The sequence below is a fragment of the Canis aureus genome, chromosome 1, assembly GCF_053574225.1.
Source record: "Canis aureus isolate CA01 chromosome 1, VMU_Caureus_v.1.0, whole genome shotgun sequence".
Taxonomy (NCBI): domain Eukaryota; kingdom Metazoa; phylum Chordata; class Mammalia; order Carnivora; family Canidae; genus Canis; species Canis aureus.
In genome coordinates, this window is record NC_135611.1 from 61,379,577 (window position 1) to 61,400,933 (window position 21,357).

Below are 21,357 nucleotides of genomic sequence, written 5' to 3' on the forward strand. Positions count from 1 at the left end.
GACTAAATGGCGAAGGAGACAGGATAACTGAGACGGAGGACTCTAGCTTTCTCCTCTACACATTCACAGTAGCAAGAAACAGGGAAGCATAACAATGCCCTGGTAGCAATCAAGAGCTAACCATCAAAACCTGTTCTCTTCTTCGACAGTAATTGGATTATAGCTGGACAGGCCTAAACTATAACCCCCAGATTCCTTTGCAGTTACGTATAGCCATGTAAACAACATAAAGTCCTTTCCTCTTAAAATTGACCATATGGTCAGGATGCCTGGGTGGCTCAGCAGTTGAGCATCTATCTGCCTTCAGCTCAGGGCGTGATCCTGGGTCTGGGGATCAAGTCCCCCATCCTCACAGGGAGCCCGTTTCTCTCTCTGCCTATGTCTCTGCCTCTCTATGTGTCTTTCATGAATATATAAATAAATAATCTTTAAAAAAGATCTCAGGAAAAAAATTGACAATACGGTAATTAAATAATGAATATAAAGGTAAAATCTCAATGATGTATATAGGGTTAGATTAAGGGTAATTAAAATTCACAGAAAATCTGTACATTCCATTTTAGACATGTTTCCTCCTGACCTTTTTGAAAACACCAACATGAATTCTTCCACAAAAAGTATCAGCAAACTGTCCACAGAAAGAGATAAGAATAATAATTTTTACTTTTATCTTTTTTAAAGGAGTAATTTCTCCACCCAATGAGGGGCCCAAACTCACAAACCCAAAATCAAGATTTGCATGCTCCATTGAGCAGGGGGTGCCCCAATAATAATTTTTAAAATTTGAAAAACAAAAAAGCCAAACCCCCAATATCAAGAGTCAAATGAACTAGACCTCAAAATAGCTACTGCAGTTTGGAAGAAAACAAAACAAATGCATGAAGACCATTAAGATTTACTCAATATTCCAAGTGAAAATAAGAAAAAGTTCTAAGAGGTAGTGAATAAAAGCCACATCAATTAATAATGAAAATCTACATGGTGAGTAGTTACATATATGAGGAATAGATGACAAACCCTACAAATGAATTCTTCCACCAGTAAACCTCTATTTTAAGAAATATCAAAAAGGGGAGACGTGGTGGCCCAGTAGGTTGAGCATCTGATTCTTGATTTAGGCTGGAATCATGATCTCAGGATCCTGGGATAGAGCCCCACGTCTAGCTCTCTGCGCGGTGGAAGTCAGCGTGCCCCTCACCCTGCTCATGTTGTGTCTCTCTCTCTCTCTCTTTCTCTCTCTCTCTCAAATAAGTTAATAAAATCTTTTTAAAAATTAAAATGTTTAAGAAAATAATTTCTAATTATGATTAAAATACTGTTAATAGAGGTACTAATGCCTAATCATCAATACTAATTTCTAAAGCATCACACACACACAAAAGAAAAAAAAACTGCACAACTTACAATCTTTCATCTACAACTCACAAAGCAGAAGACAAACACTCAAGACATTTAACAGCTTTGTGAGGTAATTATTATTGCTTTAATTTTTACATGTGGATGAACTAAAACACAAGAAAATTAAATGGCTTACCCAGAGATTAAAAAAAAAATCCTAACAGTCCCATAGAAAACTTTGCTCTTAGCATGAAAATGCTTTCATTTTCTGATTAATAAAATATTTTAATACTCCTTTTAGAATAAATTTAAGAGTACTGCCAGAAATAGATTATTTGTAATTATCCAAAGATGAATATGATGTTAGCTTTTTTCCTTAAAATCAATAAATAAGAAATCCTAATCTGCATGGCTTTTACTTAATATATCTTAGTGGTTTGAACTTTATTAATTTATTAATAGGTGTACACTATTGCATTGTTCAGTAACATATTTATTTAAATAATACAGTAACTTGTCACAAAAGGAAAGTGATCCTGTCCAATCATAAAGAGTTTAAGTACTTAAAAATAAATCAGATTTGGGCACGTGGGTGGCTCAGTCCATTGGGCATCTGCCTTCAGCTTAGGTTATAATCCCAAGGTCCTGGAATCAAGTTCTGCATCGACCTGCCTGCTCAGCAGGAAGTTTGCTTCTCCCTCTACCCTTCCCCCCTGCTCATGATCTCTTCCTCTCTCATTCTCTCTCAAATAAATAAATAAAAATCTTTTTTAAAAAAATAAAATAAAAATAAATCAGACTTAATGTTTTGAAATACAATAGGTAACATAAGTTCAAGTACATAATCCAATTTTTGTAATACTGGAAAGATGAGCCATATTCCAAGCTTTAATACCTGCCTTCGAACTGCAGTAAAAGGCAATCATGATGACCCAGCATGGAAAAACACAATGCCAAAGGTCCCTAGACACATCACATATATTCAAGTCCGGAGAATAGAATGAAGGAAATGTCATATACCCAAATCATTACCAAAATTAAATTTGTGGGATCCAAATTTAAAAGACTTTACTATGAATAAAAATTCTGTAAAATTTTTATTAGAGTAAAAAAAGTTATTGCCACTTAGCTTCAGATAGCAATTTTTAATGTTACTTAATACACTAGTTACTCTAAGAATTGGAAGCTAAAGAACGGAGCTACAAGAATAAGCATGAATTTTTTTTAAGATTTTATTTATTTATTTGACAGAGGGAGCACAAGTAGGCAGAGTGGCAGGCATAGGGAGAGGGAGGAGCAGGCTCCCCACTGAGCAGAGAGCCCAATGTGGGACTCAATCCCAGGATCCCAGAATTGAGACCTGAGCCAAAGGCAGACGCCTAAGCAAGTGAGCTACCCAAGTACCCCCAAGAATAAGTATGAATTCAAGAGAAACTCGAAAATTACTCCCCCCAATCCTGCCCCTTATAGCCCTCAAGTCTTCTGTTGTGTCACATTTCATGCTACAGGTAAAGAAAAAAAAAAAAAACAGACCTTCAAATTATCAATTATGCCAAGGATTGAAACATTAAAACATGGAATATCCAAGTAGCTGAGCTTAAATGTGAAAAGGAAGCTTTCAAATTTCTTTCTTCTCAGTTACTGTCTGTATTAAATTATACTTTGAGTGACAGTTAGGTATTTTCTGTCATGCTGTCCCACTGTTCAAGAACCCAAGTACCTCCCTAATGTCTATGATATCCACTTGGCTTCCATTTAAGGGTTTCCATTCACCTGGCCAACTTTGAGCCTCATGACCTCTTTAGTTAAAAGGCAGTTTTTAAAACATCAAATCAAACAGAAGCTATATTGTTCTCATCTTCTGTAAGGCCAGAAAGGCAGGCAAGCAATAAGCAATATACATGGAGAGCACTTGTAAAGGGTTGAAAGTCATACATGTATAGCCACACAGCTCCTGCCCTTAGGAATCCATATAGATTAGCAGGGAGTCAAAAACACAAGTAATTATAAAAAGCAACTGCAGAAAAAACAATATAAGAATTCTTATGGGGCAACATTCACTGAAAGTACCCCCAAAAGGGAACTCAGAGAAAGACAGGCTCTACGCTGGATTCCAATATCAAACAACTGTATCACTCTGGGAAAATCCCTTAATTTGCCTCTCTGAGCCTGTAAATTAAGGACCTTAGAACAAATTATTGCCAAAGTATTTTCTAGTACTGATATCTGAAAATTTTATGGACTTAAAATTAATTTAACAAAAACTGAGCTTACAAATAACATACTTATTTTTTTTAGTTTTCTAATTACTGTCCAACTGTGAATGAGCCCTAATGAGAGGGTTCGTCTCCAGTATCCATCCTCCCCCCTCTTGCACCTAATGTTAGGTTAATACTCCTAATACTCCTACCCAAAGTTATCACTGTGAGGACACGGTCATCAGCTCAGCATTAAACCTCTCAGTCTCCATTGTAGATAAGCATGTGACCAAGTTTTAGCCAATGGAAAGTGAGTGAATAAAGAATCTTGCTTTCCTATTCTCCCTTCTCTTGTCCATGTTGAAACCTAGTTGTAGAGTTAGTATAGCTGCTACGACTATGCAGGTGAAGGGAATAATAAGAAGAGAGGTTGGTAAAATCCATACTCGGGACCTAACCTATCCTTTGTTTTTGTAAAGGTTAATCAGAACACAGGTACATTCTCACTCACATATTGTGTATGGCTGTATTATTACTACAACAGCTTGCAAAGCCTAAAATATTTATTACATAGCGCTTTACAGAAAAAGTTGACTAGCTTCTGCCCCAGGATACAATGGAACAATGAAGTACAAAGAACCTGGGGTCCCTAGATAAATTCACTGGACAGATCCACCTACCTATCCTGCACTCACGTACTTCTGAAGTATTGTATAAGCAGGGAAAAAAATGTGCTTTCTTTGAGCCACTACATTTTGTTGTTTCTTTGTTATAGCTGTTTAGTATATATTCTAACATCTTCCTGTATATTTCCATGTGATCTTTTGCATATATCATGACATTTATACTATATTGAAGTTATCTATTTTGAATTTATTTTTCAGTGTAATGTCAAACTCCTAAAAACACTATGGATTAGATTATTCAAGGGTAGGAAGCATCTTATTTAACATTAGAGCCCCAAGACCTAAAACCTAACATATAGTAGTTTCTATTAAATAGGTGATTACTATACAATGAGGGAAAAGAAAAAACTATTTATTGCTAAAGTCAAAATCATGTCAAACATCAGTAAAATAAATTTGATTATACTGGCAAGAGACAGTATCATTAATGCATCCAAAAAATACCTATTAAGTACCTAAAATGTGCCAGGCATTTTTCAAGCCATTAAGGGCACAGAAATGGAAAAAATAAAATTATCTACTTTTATAGAGCTTACATTCTAGTGGGGAAATAAAGAAAATAAGCAGAAAATAAGCAAATACATATATCATCTCATATTAATCAATAACAAAACATGAAAAGGAAAAATAAACCAAGGAAAAAGGAGAAAAAGTAAAAGGGACAGGCTACTGTTCTACATACAAAGGTCAGAGAAGGTCTCTCTGATAAGGTGACATTGAACTGAGACCTAGAAAAAGTAAAGGAACACCAGGAACAACTCAAGGACATTCCCTCCTACCACTGATTTTCAACATCCTACTGGAAGTCCTAACTGATGTAATAAGACAAGAAAAGGAAGTAAAAAGCAAGCAAATTGGATAGGAAAAAGCAAGTCCTTGTTAATAAATGACATCGTCTATGCTAAAAATCAGAAAAAAAAAATGATAATAAAACTCCTAGAATTAACAAGCAATTACAGCAAAGTTGCAGGATACAAGTTTAATACACAAAAATCAATCACTTTCCTATATACCAGCAATGAACTTAGAATTCTACTTAGAATTGGGAATTAAAGCCATAATACTATTTACATTAGCAAAAATGAGACACTTCGGTATAAATCCAACAAAATACATATAAGATCAGTACAGGAGCACCTGGGTGGCTCAGTAGTTGAGCATCTGCCTTTGGCTCAGGTCATGATCCTGGGGTCCTGGGATCAAGTCCCACATTGGGCTCCCCACGGAGCCTGCTTCTCCCTCTCCTATGTCTCTGCCTCTCTCTCCATGTCTCTCATGAATACATAAATAAAATGTTAAACAAAAAGAGAGAGAGATCAGTATAAACAAAACTGTAAAACTCAATTGAAGGAAATCAAAACAGAACTAAATAAATGGAAAAATATTCCATTCCATGTTCATGGATTAAGAATACTCAATATTGTCCAGATGTAAACTCTTCTCAACTTCATCTGTGAATCCAATGCAATCCCAAATAAAATCCCAGGAAATTATTTTGTGAATATAAACTAGCTGATTCCAAAGCGTATACAAAGAGGCAAAAAAAAAAAAAAAAGAAAAAAGCAAAGCTAGCACAATATTTAAGAAGAATGAAGCTGGAGAACTAATAACATTCCTCAACAGCAAAACTTGACTTCGAAACTATAAAGCTAAAGTTTTAGCTTTATAGCTAAATTGTGAAATATTCACAAAAGGATAGACAAATATGTGGAACAAAGGAGCAAAAGCAACACAGTAAAATAAAGATGGTCTTTTTAATAAATAGTGCTGAACAACTGGATATCCACATGCCAAAAAACCAATTTAGACATGTGCTTTAAACTCAACATAAAAATTAACTCAAATGAATCACAAACTTAACTATGAATATAATGCAAAACTATAAAGTTCTTAGAAGATAACATAGGAGGAAATCTCGATGACCCTGGTTTGGGTGATGGCATTTTAGATATGTCATCAGAGCACGATTCATGAAATAAGTAATTGATAAGCTAGACTTAATTAAAATGAAAATTAATTTCTGCTCTGCAAAAGACATTGTCAAGAGAATACAAAGATAAGCCATAGACTGGGAGAAAAGGAAAAAATATTTGCAAAAGACTTATCTGATAAAGGACTATTATCCAAATACACACACTATTAAAACTCAACAATAAGAAAACAACCTGATTAAAAAATGGGCCAAAGATCTTAACAGATATTTCACCAAAGAAGATATAAAGATGACAAATAAGCATATGAAAAGAAGCTCCACATCATGTCATCAGGGAAATACAAACTGAAACAACAATGAGATATCACTACACTACTATTAGATATTACTACTAACACAACAACCAAAATCTGGAATACTGACATCAAATGCTGGTAAGTAAGTAGAGCAACCTCATACAATATTGGTGGGAATACAAAATGGTACGGCAAATTTGGAAGACAATTTGGTAGTTTCTTACAAAACTAAACTTACCATATGATCCAGTAATCATGCTCCTTGCTATTTACCAAAGGAGTTGAAAACATATGTCCACACAAAAACCTGCCCACAATGCTTGTGGCAGCTTTATTCATAACTGCCACCATTTGGAAGCAACCAAGATGTGTGACACATCCAGACAATGGACTATTACTTAGTACTAGAAAGAAATGAGTTATCAAGTCATAAAAAGACAAGAAGGAAACTTAAATGCATATTATTAAGCAAAAAAAACAATGTGAAAGGTTACATATTGTGTGGTTCGAACTATATAATATTCTGGAAAAGGCAAAACTATACAGACAATAAAAGAATTAGTGGTTACCAGAGATTTAGACAGGGAGGAATGAATGGGCAGAGCACAGAGGATTTTTAGAGCATTAAAACTACTTTGTGTAATACTATCATTGTGGATACATGTCATTATACATTTGTGCATTCGTACAATTCCACAGAATGCACAACACTAAGAGTAAGCCCTATGTAAACTATGGACTCTCTGTAATAATGACGTGTAACCACAGGTTCCTCAGTTGAAGCAAATGTACCAGTCTGGTGGAGAATGTTGATAATGGGGAAGTCTATGCATATGTAGGAACAAGGGATATGTGGGAAAGAAATTTCTGTACACTCTGCTCAATTCTGATGTGAAACCCAAAACTGCTCTAAAAAATTAAAGTCTATTAAAAAAAAATGAAGGAGTAAGTCATGCAAATATTTAGGGAAAGGGCATTCTAAGGCAGCAGAAGTAATATGTTGCAAATCCCTAAGGGAGGGCTTTGCTTGCCTGTTTGAGAAAGAACAAGACCAGTGTGGCTGGAGCAGTATGAAAGGATATATGCTAAGAAATGAGGGAGGAGAGGGCACAGAAGGCTCACGGTGGGCCTTCTAGGTTACAGAAGCTACTCTGAATTTTACTCTGAATGAGATGAGCAGCTTTCACAGTGTTAAGTGGACTCAAGTAGCACAATCTGACTCATTGTTTGAAAGAAGCATCCTGGGCAGCCCTAGTGGTGCAGTGGTTTAGCACCACCTGCAGCCCAGGGTGTGATCCTGGAGACCCAGGATGGAGTCCCACATCGGGCCCCCTGCATGGAGCCTGCTTCTCCCTCTGCCTTTGTCTCTATGAATAAATAAATAAAATCTTTAAAAAAATAAAAAATCATCCTCACCATCTATAAGGGACATGGTAGGGGTGCCTTCAAGAAGCCCTGCTGAGAGAAAATTCCTTTAAAATATTATTGTGGACATACTCACTCTTTAGATTCCTGAGTTCTTTTAGTAACATGCTGTACAACTGTGTCATAGCCAGATTCCTCAGCCTGATTCTGATCAGATGTCCATTTTTCCATTTCTTCTTCAATCATAGACCCCAAAGTGTTACATATATGCTGTCGAAGATATTTCACAAATTCATAGCTAAAACAAATATTTAAAAAACAAATGCAGTAAATATCAAGAACTCACTTATTAACCATACCCAGAAAAAAAATATTAGCACAGAAAGATTTATAAAATACTCAGGTTTCTTACCTTAAACTAGGATTAAATTTTTCGTTCCAAATCACCAAGCTAATCTAGAATTTTATTGTTTTTTTCTGGGACATTAGCATTTTCCGCATCCCATGCCCACTCACTCCATCAATTCACCTAGTCATCAACATCTGTTAACATTGTCTACACATCCCTTGGCTTCATTACTTCCTCCTTTTTCTCCATTTCTATTGGTCAGTGCAAAACCGTATCACCTCACACAGAAATTATTACTGCAGCCTTCTTGCTCATCTTCTTTCACCCCCTCTTCCCTCTCATAGTTATCCTGAACACTGTAGTCACCCTGGTCCTCAAAAATCATGGACTTCATTATTTCTGAGTTAGAGCCATTTTATTCATACCAATACCTCACAACACATCACATACATAATGTCTCGATAAATATTTGTTGTAGTTAAAACTAATTATTGGCTATTATCTTTTAAATACAACTTCCTTGGCTTGGCATTTAAATACCTAATCAACCAAGCCCCTTCATTACTGCATCTCCACTTAGATGAGGCCACCTCGACTTTCTCCACAAACAACCAAACATGTTGATTTGCATATAAACAAGGAGGGACTCTGAAGTGATTACTACATATTAGACACTGCGCCAAGCACTTTATTGTCTTACCACATGAAATAGGTAAAATAGATGAGGACACAAATTGAAAAGTTAAAAAGCCTCCTCAATTTCACAAGCTATCAATTCAGGGGAGATTGGGTGGCTCAGGCTGTTAAGTGGCCCACTGGTGATTTCTGCTTCAGGTCGTGATCTCAGGGTCCTGGGATTAAGCCAAGCATCAGGGTCAGGGTCTGTACTCAGTGGGGAGTCTGCTCTACAGGATTCTTTCTCTCTCTCCCTCTCCCCTTCCACCAGCAGCTGTGCTATCTCTCTCTCTCTCTCTCAAATAAATAAATCTTTTTTAAAAAATTCACAAGCTATTAATTCAGGTCTACCTTAATCCAAAACTCATTATTCCCACAACCCCACACTCTCCAAAAACGTTTAAGAAATAAAGTAAGATGTTCTGTAATGCTCAACAGAGATTGAAAAGGGAAATAAATAAATGTAATACTCATTTTTACCAACTGCGCATTATTTAAATTTCTTGCATTTAGGGAAGTATGTCTATTACATCTTATTTTTTCAAAATTATAACTGGCACATTAAATTTAAAAGTATAATTTACTTAAAATTTTGTTTTGAGCTATTCATTGAATTTACTTTTAAATGTTTAATATTTATATTCAACATTTAGCTAGTAACTTCTAAGCTTTAAGAAAATAGCTATCTACTAAAGGCAGAAATATAAAACATTATTTTGTAAACTTAATGACCTGCAATATTAGATCAAAACGATGAACGCTAATTTTCAGAAATACTCCAAGAAAAACAAAACTCAAAACCTCCTGAATCATATATCATAGAAAAAAGCCTCTAACCATCATTCAAGCAGTTTTGCAGTTTTTGCTTCTTCTGGTGATTCATCATTGCCTTATATTACTTGAAGATCTTCCCTTATACAAGCATAACTTCCATCCATTTTAAATGTTAACTTATTTTTTAGTTTGTATATTTGTAATTACAAACCAAATCTTCGCATATTCCATACAAAATGGCAAAAACTTACACAGGCAAGAGTAATTCAAAGGTTAAGGTTTCAAGAAAATCTTTTAAAGATGTTAATTTTTTAACATTTGACAGTCCCTATACTACCTTCATCAAGACACAGCTGGCTCTGAGATTAGAGCTGGCAGATATGTGTGATGAGGTCTGAAGACTCAAAAAAATGTGTGTTCCCCACAATTATCCCACCAAAACCAGAAACCCTCTAAAGAATCAAAATATCTGAAATTCCAATACCATAAATGTATCACTGCTTTCTTTAAAATGTCCTTGTAAATGAAAAAGGATCCAGGAATAGATACCCTTTCAGCCCAATCAGTAAGACCTCACAGCCAGCATCACACCACTGGAAAAGGGAAAAAGTGTGATTGGAAGAAAGTGCAAAGAGATGAAAAGTCCCTAAAAACAATCTCAATCCTCCCAATCCTGCCCTAGGCTAGTCAAACAGACACACCAATTTTCCTTCACCTCTCTGAGATACTCAGTGGGAAACAAAACATGGGCAAGCCTATGTTAATTCTCTGAAACTAAAGGGAAGCCACTCTAAAGATGAATTCTAAATCTCATCATCAACAACGGAAAGGCGAATTATTCCTTGGTTTTATCAGCCCCATTTCTGTGCCACAAATCAAGCAATTAGGAGAAATAAATATTTAACTGAAAAATACTTTTGTGTTTGCTTTGTTTAAAACCCAAACTGTAAGCAACAGAAATGATATTTTCATAACTAAGGCAGTGAGGAAATATAACAGAAGTCCATTAACAAAATGTATTCAAGAAAGTTAATAGAATATCATTATAAAATAAAAGACACATAAAAAAAAACCTCCCCACTATTTAGCTTCATTTATAAATAGCAAACAAAAAAAATATGCTGAGAAAAAGTTCAAACCTCCTCTTTGGAAACTTGAATAACCATATACTTTTTTGTAATGATACCATTTTTATCTATGACCATAGTAATATCTCCAGAAGACCCCAGTCAAAATACTTCAAGGTTTTGGTTTATCTTCCAAATTAAAAGAACCCAAGACCCCCAAAATTGAATACTGCCTAATAAGTTACTGCTCTTTTAAGAAAAAAAGATCTCCAGGGAGGATAAAGCCCTCTATCACTGTGAGGATTACCAGGCTGCCAAAGGTCCTTTGGATGCTCTACTGACTCACTGATCATTGGAAGACTCAAATTAGTAAACATTCATTTCTGCAAGTGGACTCTTCTCTTTGGGTCAGAAAAATCCAAGGCTTCATATTCTCATCTGACAATTCATTTTGTGTCGGTTCTTTTACCATCTGAATTCATGGCAATACCCCATAAAATCCTACAAGGAATGCTGTTTTCTATAGTGGTGCCCCGGTTAGAAAATTACTGTTGCTATAGGCTGGGAGAAACACTTCTAGAAAATTATGTATCGTATTGCCTTCATTGTAATCCTCATAGTACTGATCTTATCAGTCTACAACTAATCCAAAAGACTGATGATAACCACAGCTTTTTTAAATGAACTCATTGCATCATTTTTAGAAATTATTCTGGAGGTAATATTCTTATTTTATAAAAGAGCCCTTGATGCATAAAAAAGACTTTCAAATGGTCCCATACTTATTCCAGGGTTTGCAAACTCAGATGTTACCGGGGTAGACAGGTAAAGCCATCCACAAGTAAAAGAGAAAAGGAAGAGGCAGTAGTGAAATAAAAGGGTATCTCGTTAAAAGAAGAGCTTCTACATGGCTTTAGCCACTTGTTGCCATTTAGGAATATTAGCCTACTGTTGATTTTTCAATGTTTTAAGAAAAACTAGAAAACTATTTTATGTGCTATCTCCCAATTTTTAAATGTTGCTTTAAAAAAACACACACACACAACCACAGACCAAATATGGCCTGCAGAATGCCAGTTTGACCTTTCAACATCCACTTACTCCAAGCATTATAAAACCTTGACCACTAGGGATCCCTGGGTGGCTCAGGGTTTGGCACCTGCCTTTGGCCCAGGGCATGATCCTGGAGTCCTGGGATTGAGTCCTGTGTTGGGCTCCCTGCATGGAGCCTGCTTCTCCCTCTGCCTGTGTCTCTGCCTCTCTCTCTCTCTCTGTGTCTATCATGAATAAATAAATAAAACCTTTAAAAAATAAAAAAAAAAAACCCTGACCACTAAAGATATTGGCGGATCACCTCTATGCTTAAAATTTAAGAAATGTAAAACTTTCCTCAAAAAAATTTACATTATTAATAAGTTATTATAGACAATCCTTCATAGGCTTAATGAAGTTAGTTCTGCTACAATGTAGATACCTTTCAGATTTATTTTTAGCAGATGCCCCTGTGTTAACATTTTCAGATTAACTCTAACTGCACTGGAAATATAGGGAATAATACATCCTTGCCATTGATTACAATAAATACAACTTCCATTCTTTTGTATTTTAACTGAACTCTATTAATATTTCTTCCTTGTTCATCTTAAAATTTTCTAATAACAAAGTTTCTTATTTTTTAAAGAACATGATCTACATAATGAATAAATGTTATACCTTTAGAAATCTATGAATCTCTCTGCTTCAGGTTTAAGTTCTAAATCTTACACTGGTCAATCTTGTAACCTTAGACAAAATACCTGACCTTACTAAATTCCAGTTGTAACAATAATGGTAATCCTAATGCAAAAACTGTTACTACACATAGCTATACTTTGACACTTCCCAAACCAAATACATTATACATATATTTAACTAACCTTACGGTACCTCAAAAGTAACTTAATGAAAAAAAAGTAATTTAATGAGAAAAAGCAAAAATTTGGTTTCAAATACACTATTACCAAATGAATGCGAAATATCTTTTTCTAAATATTCCTCAAAGAGGAACATTAAAACCCAAAAGTATAGTTGTTTGCTACTAAGGAAAAATGTTCACCTCACCACATTTCAGAAGCAGCTCAAATGAAATACTGGCACAATGTGCCTCATCTACTTGGCTTTACTACTGATGAATATGGAATTTTTCACATTTACATAGGAAAATTTTACAAAGTTGAGTAAAAGAACATTCACTTTTTTCAATTTTTTTCTCCAGCTTTATTACCTAGATTTTTTCCAAGAAAATTGATTTTTCATGAACTTATGACATGTTCAAAATATACCAAAATATGCACTGATACAGAATACTATTAATGACAGAAAAACATAAAAAATCTAGTACAAGTTTGTTTCAAGAAATCATTCTGTTAGCTATTTAAACAAATTTTTCAATCATATATAGAAAAAAATTATCAGCAATGATACTCTTTAAAAAGAGACTTTATTAGAGTAAGTCATGAATTATAATGCTGATATTTGGAATTATTTCAGAATCAAAAGACTTATTATATGACCAACCTAACTTTATATATCATATTAGCATATAAAAAAAGGTTATGTAATAGAAAGAATGGGTATTTAACATTACCCACAACCTTTGAGGTCAAAGAACAGACTTCTGGATCATAATAAACAATTATTAAAAATACATTCATTAATTATGGAAGCACATATATAATTCTTAGTAATTTACTATACATGGATATCACTTTACACAATGGATGTTTTCTTGAAGTTACCACTTAAACACCCTAGAGTTCACTAATTTAAAAAATCACTGGTAGATTCTTCTGCAAAACAAAAGATAAACCCAAATCAATAAATATTGTGTTCCATCTGTATCAAACCAAAAGTATATTGGATGTGAGGGCTACAAACATGAACATCTGCATTAGAGACTTTTACAATCATCAGGATTGATAACTACTAAAATACACACATGAGATTCTTGCATAAATCTAAGCAAATATGTTCTATGTGGTTCTCAACCCTGGCTACATGTTAGAATCACCTAGACAGTTTTTTCAAAAACAAGGCCCAACCCCTACGATGCACCCTCTCCTAAGCCCCCCAGGAAATTCTGATTCATTTATGAAGAGGCCCAAGCATCAGTATTTTTATACATGGGGACAAACAGATTCTGGTGTAGCCAGCACTGAAAACCAGGGCCAGTCATTTTCTGGGGGCCAGTTTAGGTGTCAAAATCTACACGACACATATGCACATAATGAAAGCAATGTCCTCATCCCTTCTTCTCTCCCTTTCCACAAGTCCCAAATCCCAGCTGCCACTTTCAGAGACAAAGAGGAAAGCTTGGATCTTTTAGAGAATATGTACAGTTCAAGGCAAAAAAAAAAAAAAAAAAATAGAAGAGGCTCTGGAAAGCAGAGATAGTTCAGGTAAACTACCCATTGGGCCAAAGCCCCATGTAGGGCTACTACTACCTACACTACGGTTTCTCCCCAAATATGACTGCATTTTCCCCCACTTTAGTTTATTATACTACCTGAAATCCCATCATGTATGGATTCAATTGTCCTAACCATCTTCTTACAAAAATACAGTAGTCTAAAGACACCAGTTTCCACTATAAGTCTGTTTAATAAAGTTGTTCTTGCCAATACCAGGACAACATTGAGTGGATTTAAAAAACCAATGTTCTGATAGTGGAGATGGGAAGATAGATAATTCTGAAGTAGAAAACACTTTGGGAAGCCATATATACTTTAAGTGACCCAAGAACACACAATGTTCAAGAAGAGTTAGGTCAATGAAAACAAAGACAAAATATGAGGACTTGGACTTAAGTGGCCTTTAATATATCATCCAACTCTGAATTCTAAGAGTCTACAAAAACACCAAAGACAAGCATCTTCTCTTTTCCTCTCCTATACAAAGAGTTTCTTCCTCCTAAGACACAGATCTCAGCTTAGTGAACCAATATGTAAATTTTACCATCTATGCTTTTAAGATTACAAACCACTTAAAATACTTTAGGATCATAAATCTTAAACACTACAAAGTAGTTCTAACTTGAGAGTGTCTGGATTTTTTAGGCAGGCCAAAAGCATCTCTGCAGTAAACAGTGAACATTAACTATGCTAATCAGCAGGCACTTAATCTAATGCACTGTTGAAGAGTAAATTACTTTATTACAACAGTCATTAGACTGCTGAGAGGAACAACAATGACCTAACTTTAATTTGAAAAACATTTTAAAATTGGAGCAGCGAAAACAATACAGGGTTGTATGTAGCCTTAAACACACTAAAAAGAAAAGCTGCAAATTAATGAGCTAACCACTAATCACAAAAGTTTTAAAATTTTCCAAGAAGAAAAAAAAATAAAGAGCAGAAACGTAAAAACCATAAAATATACACCTAAGAGAAAGGAAAAACTAAGCCAAGAGATGATTCTTTTAAAAGACTAACAAAATAAACCCCTAGCAGAACAGAAGAGGGAAGGCACAAATAATTAAGAAAGAAAGAAAGAAAGAAAGAAAGAAAGAAAGAAAGAAAGAAAGAAAGAAAGAAAAGAAAAGAAAAGAAAAGAAAAGAAAAGAAAAGAAAAGAAAAGAAAAGAAAAGAAAAGAAAAGAAAAGAAAAGAAAGGGGGAAATAGGGGCGGCTCAGGTGGCTCAGCGGTTTAGTGCTGTCTTCAGCCCAGGGTGTGATCCTGGAGACCTGGGATCGAGTCTCACATCGGGATCCCTGCATGGAGCCTGCTTCTCCCTCTGCCTGTGTCTCTGCCTCTCTGTATGTCTCACATTAATAAATAAATAAATAAATACAATCTTTTTAAAAAAGGAGGGGACATATAAATATAGATACTAAAAAATATTAAAAAGGTAACAGGATATTAATGAAAAACTTTATAGCAATAAACTTGAAAATCTAGATGAAATAAAAAAATGCTCAAAATATGAATCTAGCAAAAAGTGACATACTAATTTACAAATCATTTAAACTGCTTGCATGTGAAATAAAAACCAGAAATGAAACCCCAAACTTGATGTTTAAGTGGATTCTGTGTGAGATAAATTCGTATTATATGAGTTTACAAAACATTGTTAAACCTTAACTTGAGGAAGTTGCAATTATTCTATAGTCTGCTGTACAGCTCTTAGAGGATTTAATGAAGAAATAAACAAGAAAATCATGGAAATACAAAGAGACTATATGCATCATCAGAAATATTAATGAAATTAGGAACTCTATATTAACAAGAATTCCACACTTTTGAAAACTCCCTTGAGAATCTGGTGACAACCGTAAATACAACCTATAAAACTGCAAGTACAAACAGACTTTTACATTAAAGGGCTCAAGGATCCCTTTATGCCCATGTAAGAAATGGGTAGGAGTTCCCCATAAATACAACCTCAGGGCACCCAAGAGTCAGTTTAAAGGAAACATGAAAAAAAATAATAAGAAGAAAATAAAAATAAAGATAAAAATAAAAGGGACGCCTGGGTGGCTCAGCAGTTGGGTGCCTGCCTTCAGCCCAGGGCGTGATCCTGAAGACCCGAGATCGATTCCCATATTGGGCTCCCTGCATGGAACCTACTTTTCTTTTTTTTCTTTTTCTTTCTTTTTTTTTCTTTCTTTCTTTCTTTTTCTTTCTTTTTCTCTCTCTCTCGCTGTGTCTCTCACGAATAAATAAAGTCTTAAAAAAATAAAAAGGTAACATGAGAAAAATTTTCATCACGAAAATTTCATTATTTCAAATTTTATCTCCGTGAGATCAAAATGAAATACAAACACTGAATTTAAAATACTTCTGCCAGTAATAATTAATTGAGGTACCTGCAACAAGCCTTTTCAAAAGGAGATGATTAACTTAAATTAAACCAAAACAAAGGGAAAAAACGTCTCTAAAGAAACATAACCTTCCAGGATAATCTCAAAAGGGCACCTCTCTCCTTCAAACTTAAAACTCTACTGCTCCCACATCGAGCACTCTGTAGCCCTTCTGCAGCACTTGTATTTCTGCCTGTACCAGGACACTTGAGTATGTGGCTTCTCCCTTTTTAAGAACTCAAGCTTTTCCACAGGAAAGAAATTACATCACCTCAGGGGCGCCTGGAGGGCTCAGCGGTTGAGCGTCTGTCTGCCTTCCTCTCAGGGCCTGACCCCGGGGTCCTGGGATCGAGTCCCGCATGGGGCTTCCCGTGAGGAGCCTGCTTCTCCCTCCGCCTATGTCTCTGCTGCTCTCAGTGACTCTCATGAATAAATAAATAAAATCTTTTTCTAAAAAAAAAAAAAAAATCTCACTTCAGTATTCCCTGCCGTGCTCAGAATGGTCAACCGGTGCAGCCCCTGGAAGACCTCAGGGCACAGCAAGCCAGATCTCGGGGACTGACTGAATGCTCTTGGAAGAACGTGAACGCTTCGCCACGAGCGCTACTGAACTGCCCATGAGGAAAAATGAAGAATTAGGACAGGCGGGCTGTGGCACTGGGGCGGCGGCAGCTTTGGAAGAGTAGGTAAAGAATAAATAAAACATTAAATTCGGCATTTGTGTAAACGAACCAAAAAGAACCTCCGGCTCGGGCGCTATTTTAACGACAATAATCGAACATCCTCTAACTACACTTGGCCCTTCTCTGGATCGGGCGGGGAAGGTTTGTCTGCTGAAGACAGCAAAAAGCTTTTTTTACTTGTGAAAGTTTTCATCAGTTTCCTCCAGATGTACGAGGATTTCCTCGGCGCACTCGAGGGAGGGAGCCCCCGTGATCTTCTCCTTCACGCTCTGGAACAGCTGCCTCAGCATCGCCTGCAGCACCACGGCGTCCTCGCCCGAGGACTGGGCCATCCTCCCTGCAAGAAAGCAGCGCACACGCCCGTCCCTCCCGGTCGGCGCAAAAGCCGCGGCACTGCGCACGCGCATTGCGCACGCGCGCCCCCACCCAGCCCCGGCCCGCGCGCCGCGTCGTTCCCCGGGAGACCGCGGCCGGCGCTTGGGGGCGGGCCCTCGGCCGCCCGTGCGTCTCTCTGGGAAACAAGCCGTCTTACTCTGAGGAAGCAGGAGTCCGCAAGGACCCGCCGCCTTTGGAACTCGTCGTTGCCGGCCTTCCGTGCGACCGCAGTTCAAGCTGTCCCCGCTGACCGCAAGAAAAAAAAAAGAGAGAGAGAGAGATCCCGGTAGGCTTTGATGGGCGGGCCTGACGGCGGGACGCCAGCGGCGCGCGTGACGTCAGCGCGTTGACGTGGCTTCCTAGGCGGGAGGGAGTACCGCTTGGGAGAGCTGCCGGGCTCCTGAAGGAGGCGTCAGGTGCGCTTGCCTGTCCTTGGCCTCGGGTTCGTAGGTGGGAGGGCACCGAGAACGAAGAGAAAGAGTTGGGAAACGGAAGAGGAGCTGAAACGTTTTAATCACGTGAGCGGTATCGAAATGTGACGTTGCTGTCGTTTTTCTTTTCACAGCCAACATCTAGTGATCCGTTCCCCTTACCGATCGCCTTGCCAGGAGCTGTGGAGAAGACGCGCTCGTAGTCAGGCACAAAAAGATGTCCGCGTTTTCACCACAGCGCAGTTCAGTGTGGTGTTAGAGAAAGAAATGCGCCAGGTAGGTGTGTTGCGGAAATGCAGAGCCCTCTTTTAACCCAGTGAAGGAGTCCAGGAAAGAAGCGAGGAGAGAAGCATCACCTATGCCGGTCCTGGAGCCAGTACAGTTAGAGGAGCTGAGGAGGCTGCAGAAGCAAATAGGCCACAACCGAAAGGGCCGCATTTGGCACGTTTACAAGTTAGAGATGAAGCTTGCATGGACTCACAAGTGGATTCCCTAGCGACGCTGTGGGGAGCCTGTGCAAGAAGCTGCAGTGGATACCGATAGACCTTCATCCAGCCCCCTATCTAGATAAATCCCCAGACCCTGGTCATGTCCAAGGTAACATTGGGATCCGATCCTGGTGTCCATGGAATGAATAGTCCCGAGCCGCTGAAGAGTGGTTTAATGCCAATGAATTCTCCTTTACCTAGCTCGCAGTGTATACTTCTCCGTCAATAACAGCTGGTACGCTTCACGTGTTAGCCAGGATCAGCGATTCCCTTGATACCTGTGCTGTTACTTCAAGGGTAAAAGTATACTATGTCCTTGCCAACTGTGGCAGCATGTTTCTTGGTAAAAAAAAAAAAAAAAAAAAAAAAAATGTATGCTTAATCTTGATGGTCTCACTACTACGTTAAGAAAAAACATACTACCCGGGTAGGCACACTTGTAACTTCATTTGTATAAAACTCAGTATGTAAGCGTGTGTGTGCACGTGCATAGAATCCCCAGCATATGACAGCTACATGTGTAGATTAAGACAGAGGAGTTATGTTGGCACCTCAGACATCCAAGATGAACATAGCTATGAGTGATGTGATTTTTCTGAATTAGCAAGCCATTATGGTGAAAATCCAGAACAAAATAAAATCAGTCTTTCCTTGATTTATGTAGTGTTTGCATTCCTGGAAAATTCAGTGTGTTAAAACTGTGCCAACTATAAGGTGGAACGCATTCCTATACTCACTTATCAAGACATTTTTACCTACTTGAATGTGTCCAACAGAATCATTGGGAGTCGTGTAGGAACCAAAACAATTCTTTTGTGTGGGAGATTGTCGGGTGTGTGATTCAAGATGTTCAACATCCCTAGGTCACACTATAAATGCCGGTAACTGCCATCTGTTCATTGTGCTAACAAAATGTCCCCCACGTATTTATAAAATATCATCTTGGGAAGCATGGATGATTTGAACTGCACAGATTGAGAACCATCGTTCTAAAGGGTATAACTTAGGAAAAAGAAAAACAAACTTAATAGAGTGCCTGAGACACAAGAAGGGAAGATAGTTGAACAGCAAGTGAGGGTGGTAATGCATTTAAGTAAATCTTAATGAATATTGTCTGTATAAAATAATAATAACCTATGATATTCTAATTTGTGAAGGTAAAAATGCATAACACTAAAATACAATGAATAATCATGTGTAAGTAGGAAGCCTAATAATAGGTTGAAGTATTCAATTCTTGTATTTTTCTAAATGAAGTTTTAAGATATTGGTTAGGTAGGCATAGTAAAATTTCAAATATAACCATTACAAAATTAGAGAATTTAGATTCAAAAAACGGAAGCAAAAATGAAATGAGAGAAAAGCAAAAAGTCCCAATCATTTTTTTAAAAAGTAAAGAAAGAGGGATGCCTGGGTGGCTTGGTTGGTTAAGCATCTACTTTCAGCTCAGGTCAGGATCCCGGGGTCCTGGGATCAAGCCCCATGTCAGGCTCCCTGCTCAGCAGGAAATCTGCTTCTGCCTCTCATTCTGCTTCCCTCCTACTGCTTCTGTGCACTCTTCCACTCGCGCTCTCTCTCACTCTCTCAAATAAATAAATAATATTTTAAGAAAAAACAAAACAGAAGCATAAGAAAAATAGGAAAAATTGAAATATACAAAGATACATGATAGAAAAAGTCTAAAATACTGATAAATATAAATAAATTCAGTCATCCTCCTATAAGAATTATCAGACTGGATATTAAAATAACCAACTATTGGGATGCCTGGGTGGCTCAGTTAAGTGTTCAACTCTTGGTTTTGGCTCAGGTCATGATCTGTGGGATTGAGCAGTGGGAATGAGCAGTGGGCTCCCTGCTAAAGGAAGTTTGCTTGAGTTTCTCTCCCTCTGCCCCTTACCCTGCTTGCATGTGCACACATGTGCATGCACTCTCTCTCAAGTAAATAAGTCTTTTAAAAAATAATTTAATTTAAAAATAATTTAATAATGAATAAATGTAATCGGTATCTAATAGACCATCTTTTGTGTCTCGGTTGGAACAATTCTAAAGCATCGCAGTTTCAGAACTCCTCATGTGTTTCCTGAAGCCTCTGCTGCAAGGGCATTACAGCTGAACTTCTTATTCCTAATTTTACTTCCCAAAGGTCTACCAGATACTGTCTCCAAGAACACACACTAAGTCTGCATACAAATCTCAGATTCTTGGAGTCTGTTTCCAAAGGAATGCTATCTGCTACAGACTCTGGATCAGTTAGATATCATCCCATTATCCGATACATATTGTTCCTAATAGGATGAGTTTCTGATGATGGCATAAACTGCTGGTCTTCCCTTATGTCCGTGGACTTTTGCCAAGGAACTGATTTTTGTTCCAAACATACATGGCTGCAGTAGCAAGGTCAGTTACCTAAAACATGGTTTTTATATGTTTGCTTTGACTAAAAACAGAAACTAGACTGCGGGCATAAAAGGTGCTTGGGACTCATTAACTTGTGATGAGATAATGCATGTAAAAGACTAACAAAGGCCTTAAATTTGGGGAAGTTGTTGCTCATTTCTACAGCTTTGAATTGAATATTTAATAGAACTTGGTCAAGTCTGACTTACAAAATCTAATAAGAGAGTAGTAAAGCATTTCAAATTTTCAAAGTTTTGAAACTGGTTCTTTTTTAATATACAATAAATCAGAGTGAAATGAGAATATAAACCTCAAACATTGATATTAAAACCTTCTTTATATCTAAGATTTCCCTATTCAGAGTGGACTTTGCTTTTTCCCAGAGGGATATTGTCATTTGGTATGAAAACCAAAATCTTTCTGATGAAAAATTCTTCTAAAAGTCTCACATAGCTTTGACCAT

General features: G+C 37.0%; 1 protein-coding gene and 1 long non-coding RNA gene across 7 annotated transcripts in view; one reads left to right on the plus strand and one right to left on the minus strand.

Moving 5' to 3' along the window:
• The window catches only part of TBC1D32 (TBC1 domain family member 32), a 211,104-nt gene extending 193,147 nt beyond the window's left edge, over positions 1-17,957 (minus strand). For 2 of the 6 annotated variants that reach the window (XM_077901385.1, XM_077901378.1), the window contains exons 1-3: positions 17,733-17,912; positions 17,378-17,537; positions 7,953-8,114 (exon numbers count right to left, since the gene is read on the minus strand). In XM_077901385.1, the coding sequence (XP_077757511.1) occupies positions 7,953-8,114; positions 17,378-17,532 (317 nt within the window). In that variant the 5' untranslated portion in view covers positions 17,533-17,537; positions 17,733-17,912. Of the gene's footprint in view, positions 1-7,952; positions 8,115-17,377; positions 17,538-17,732 lie in introns of all 6 variants that reach the window. The other 4 variants (XR_013381762.1, XR_013381757.1, XM_077901391.1 and 1 more) reach the window with 4 other exon arrangements.
• LOC144316049 (uncharacterized) lies at positions 17,851-19,149 on the plus strand. The gene is made up of 2 exons (XR_013381851.1): positions 17,851-17,991; positions 18,141-19,149. It is a non-coding gene; the product is annotated as an uncharacterized LOC144316049 (long non-coding RNA).
• Positions 19,150-21,357: the final 2,208 nt, after the last annotated feature.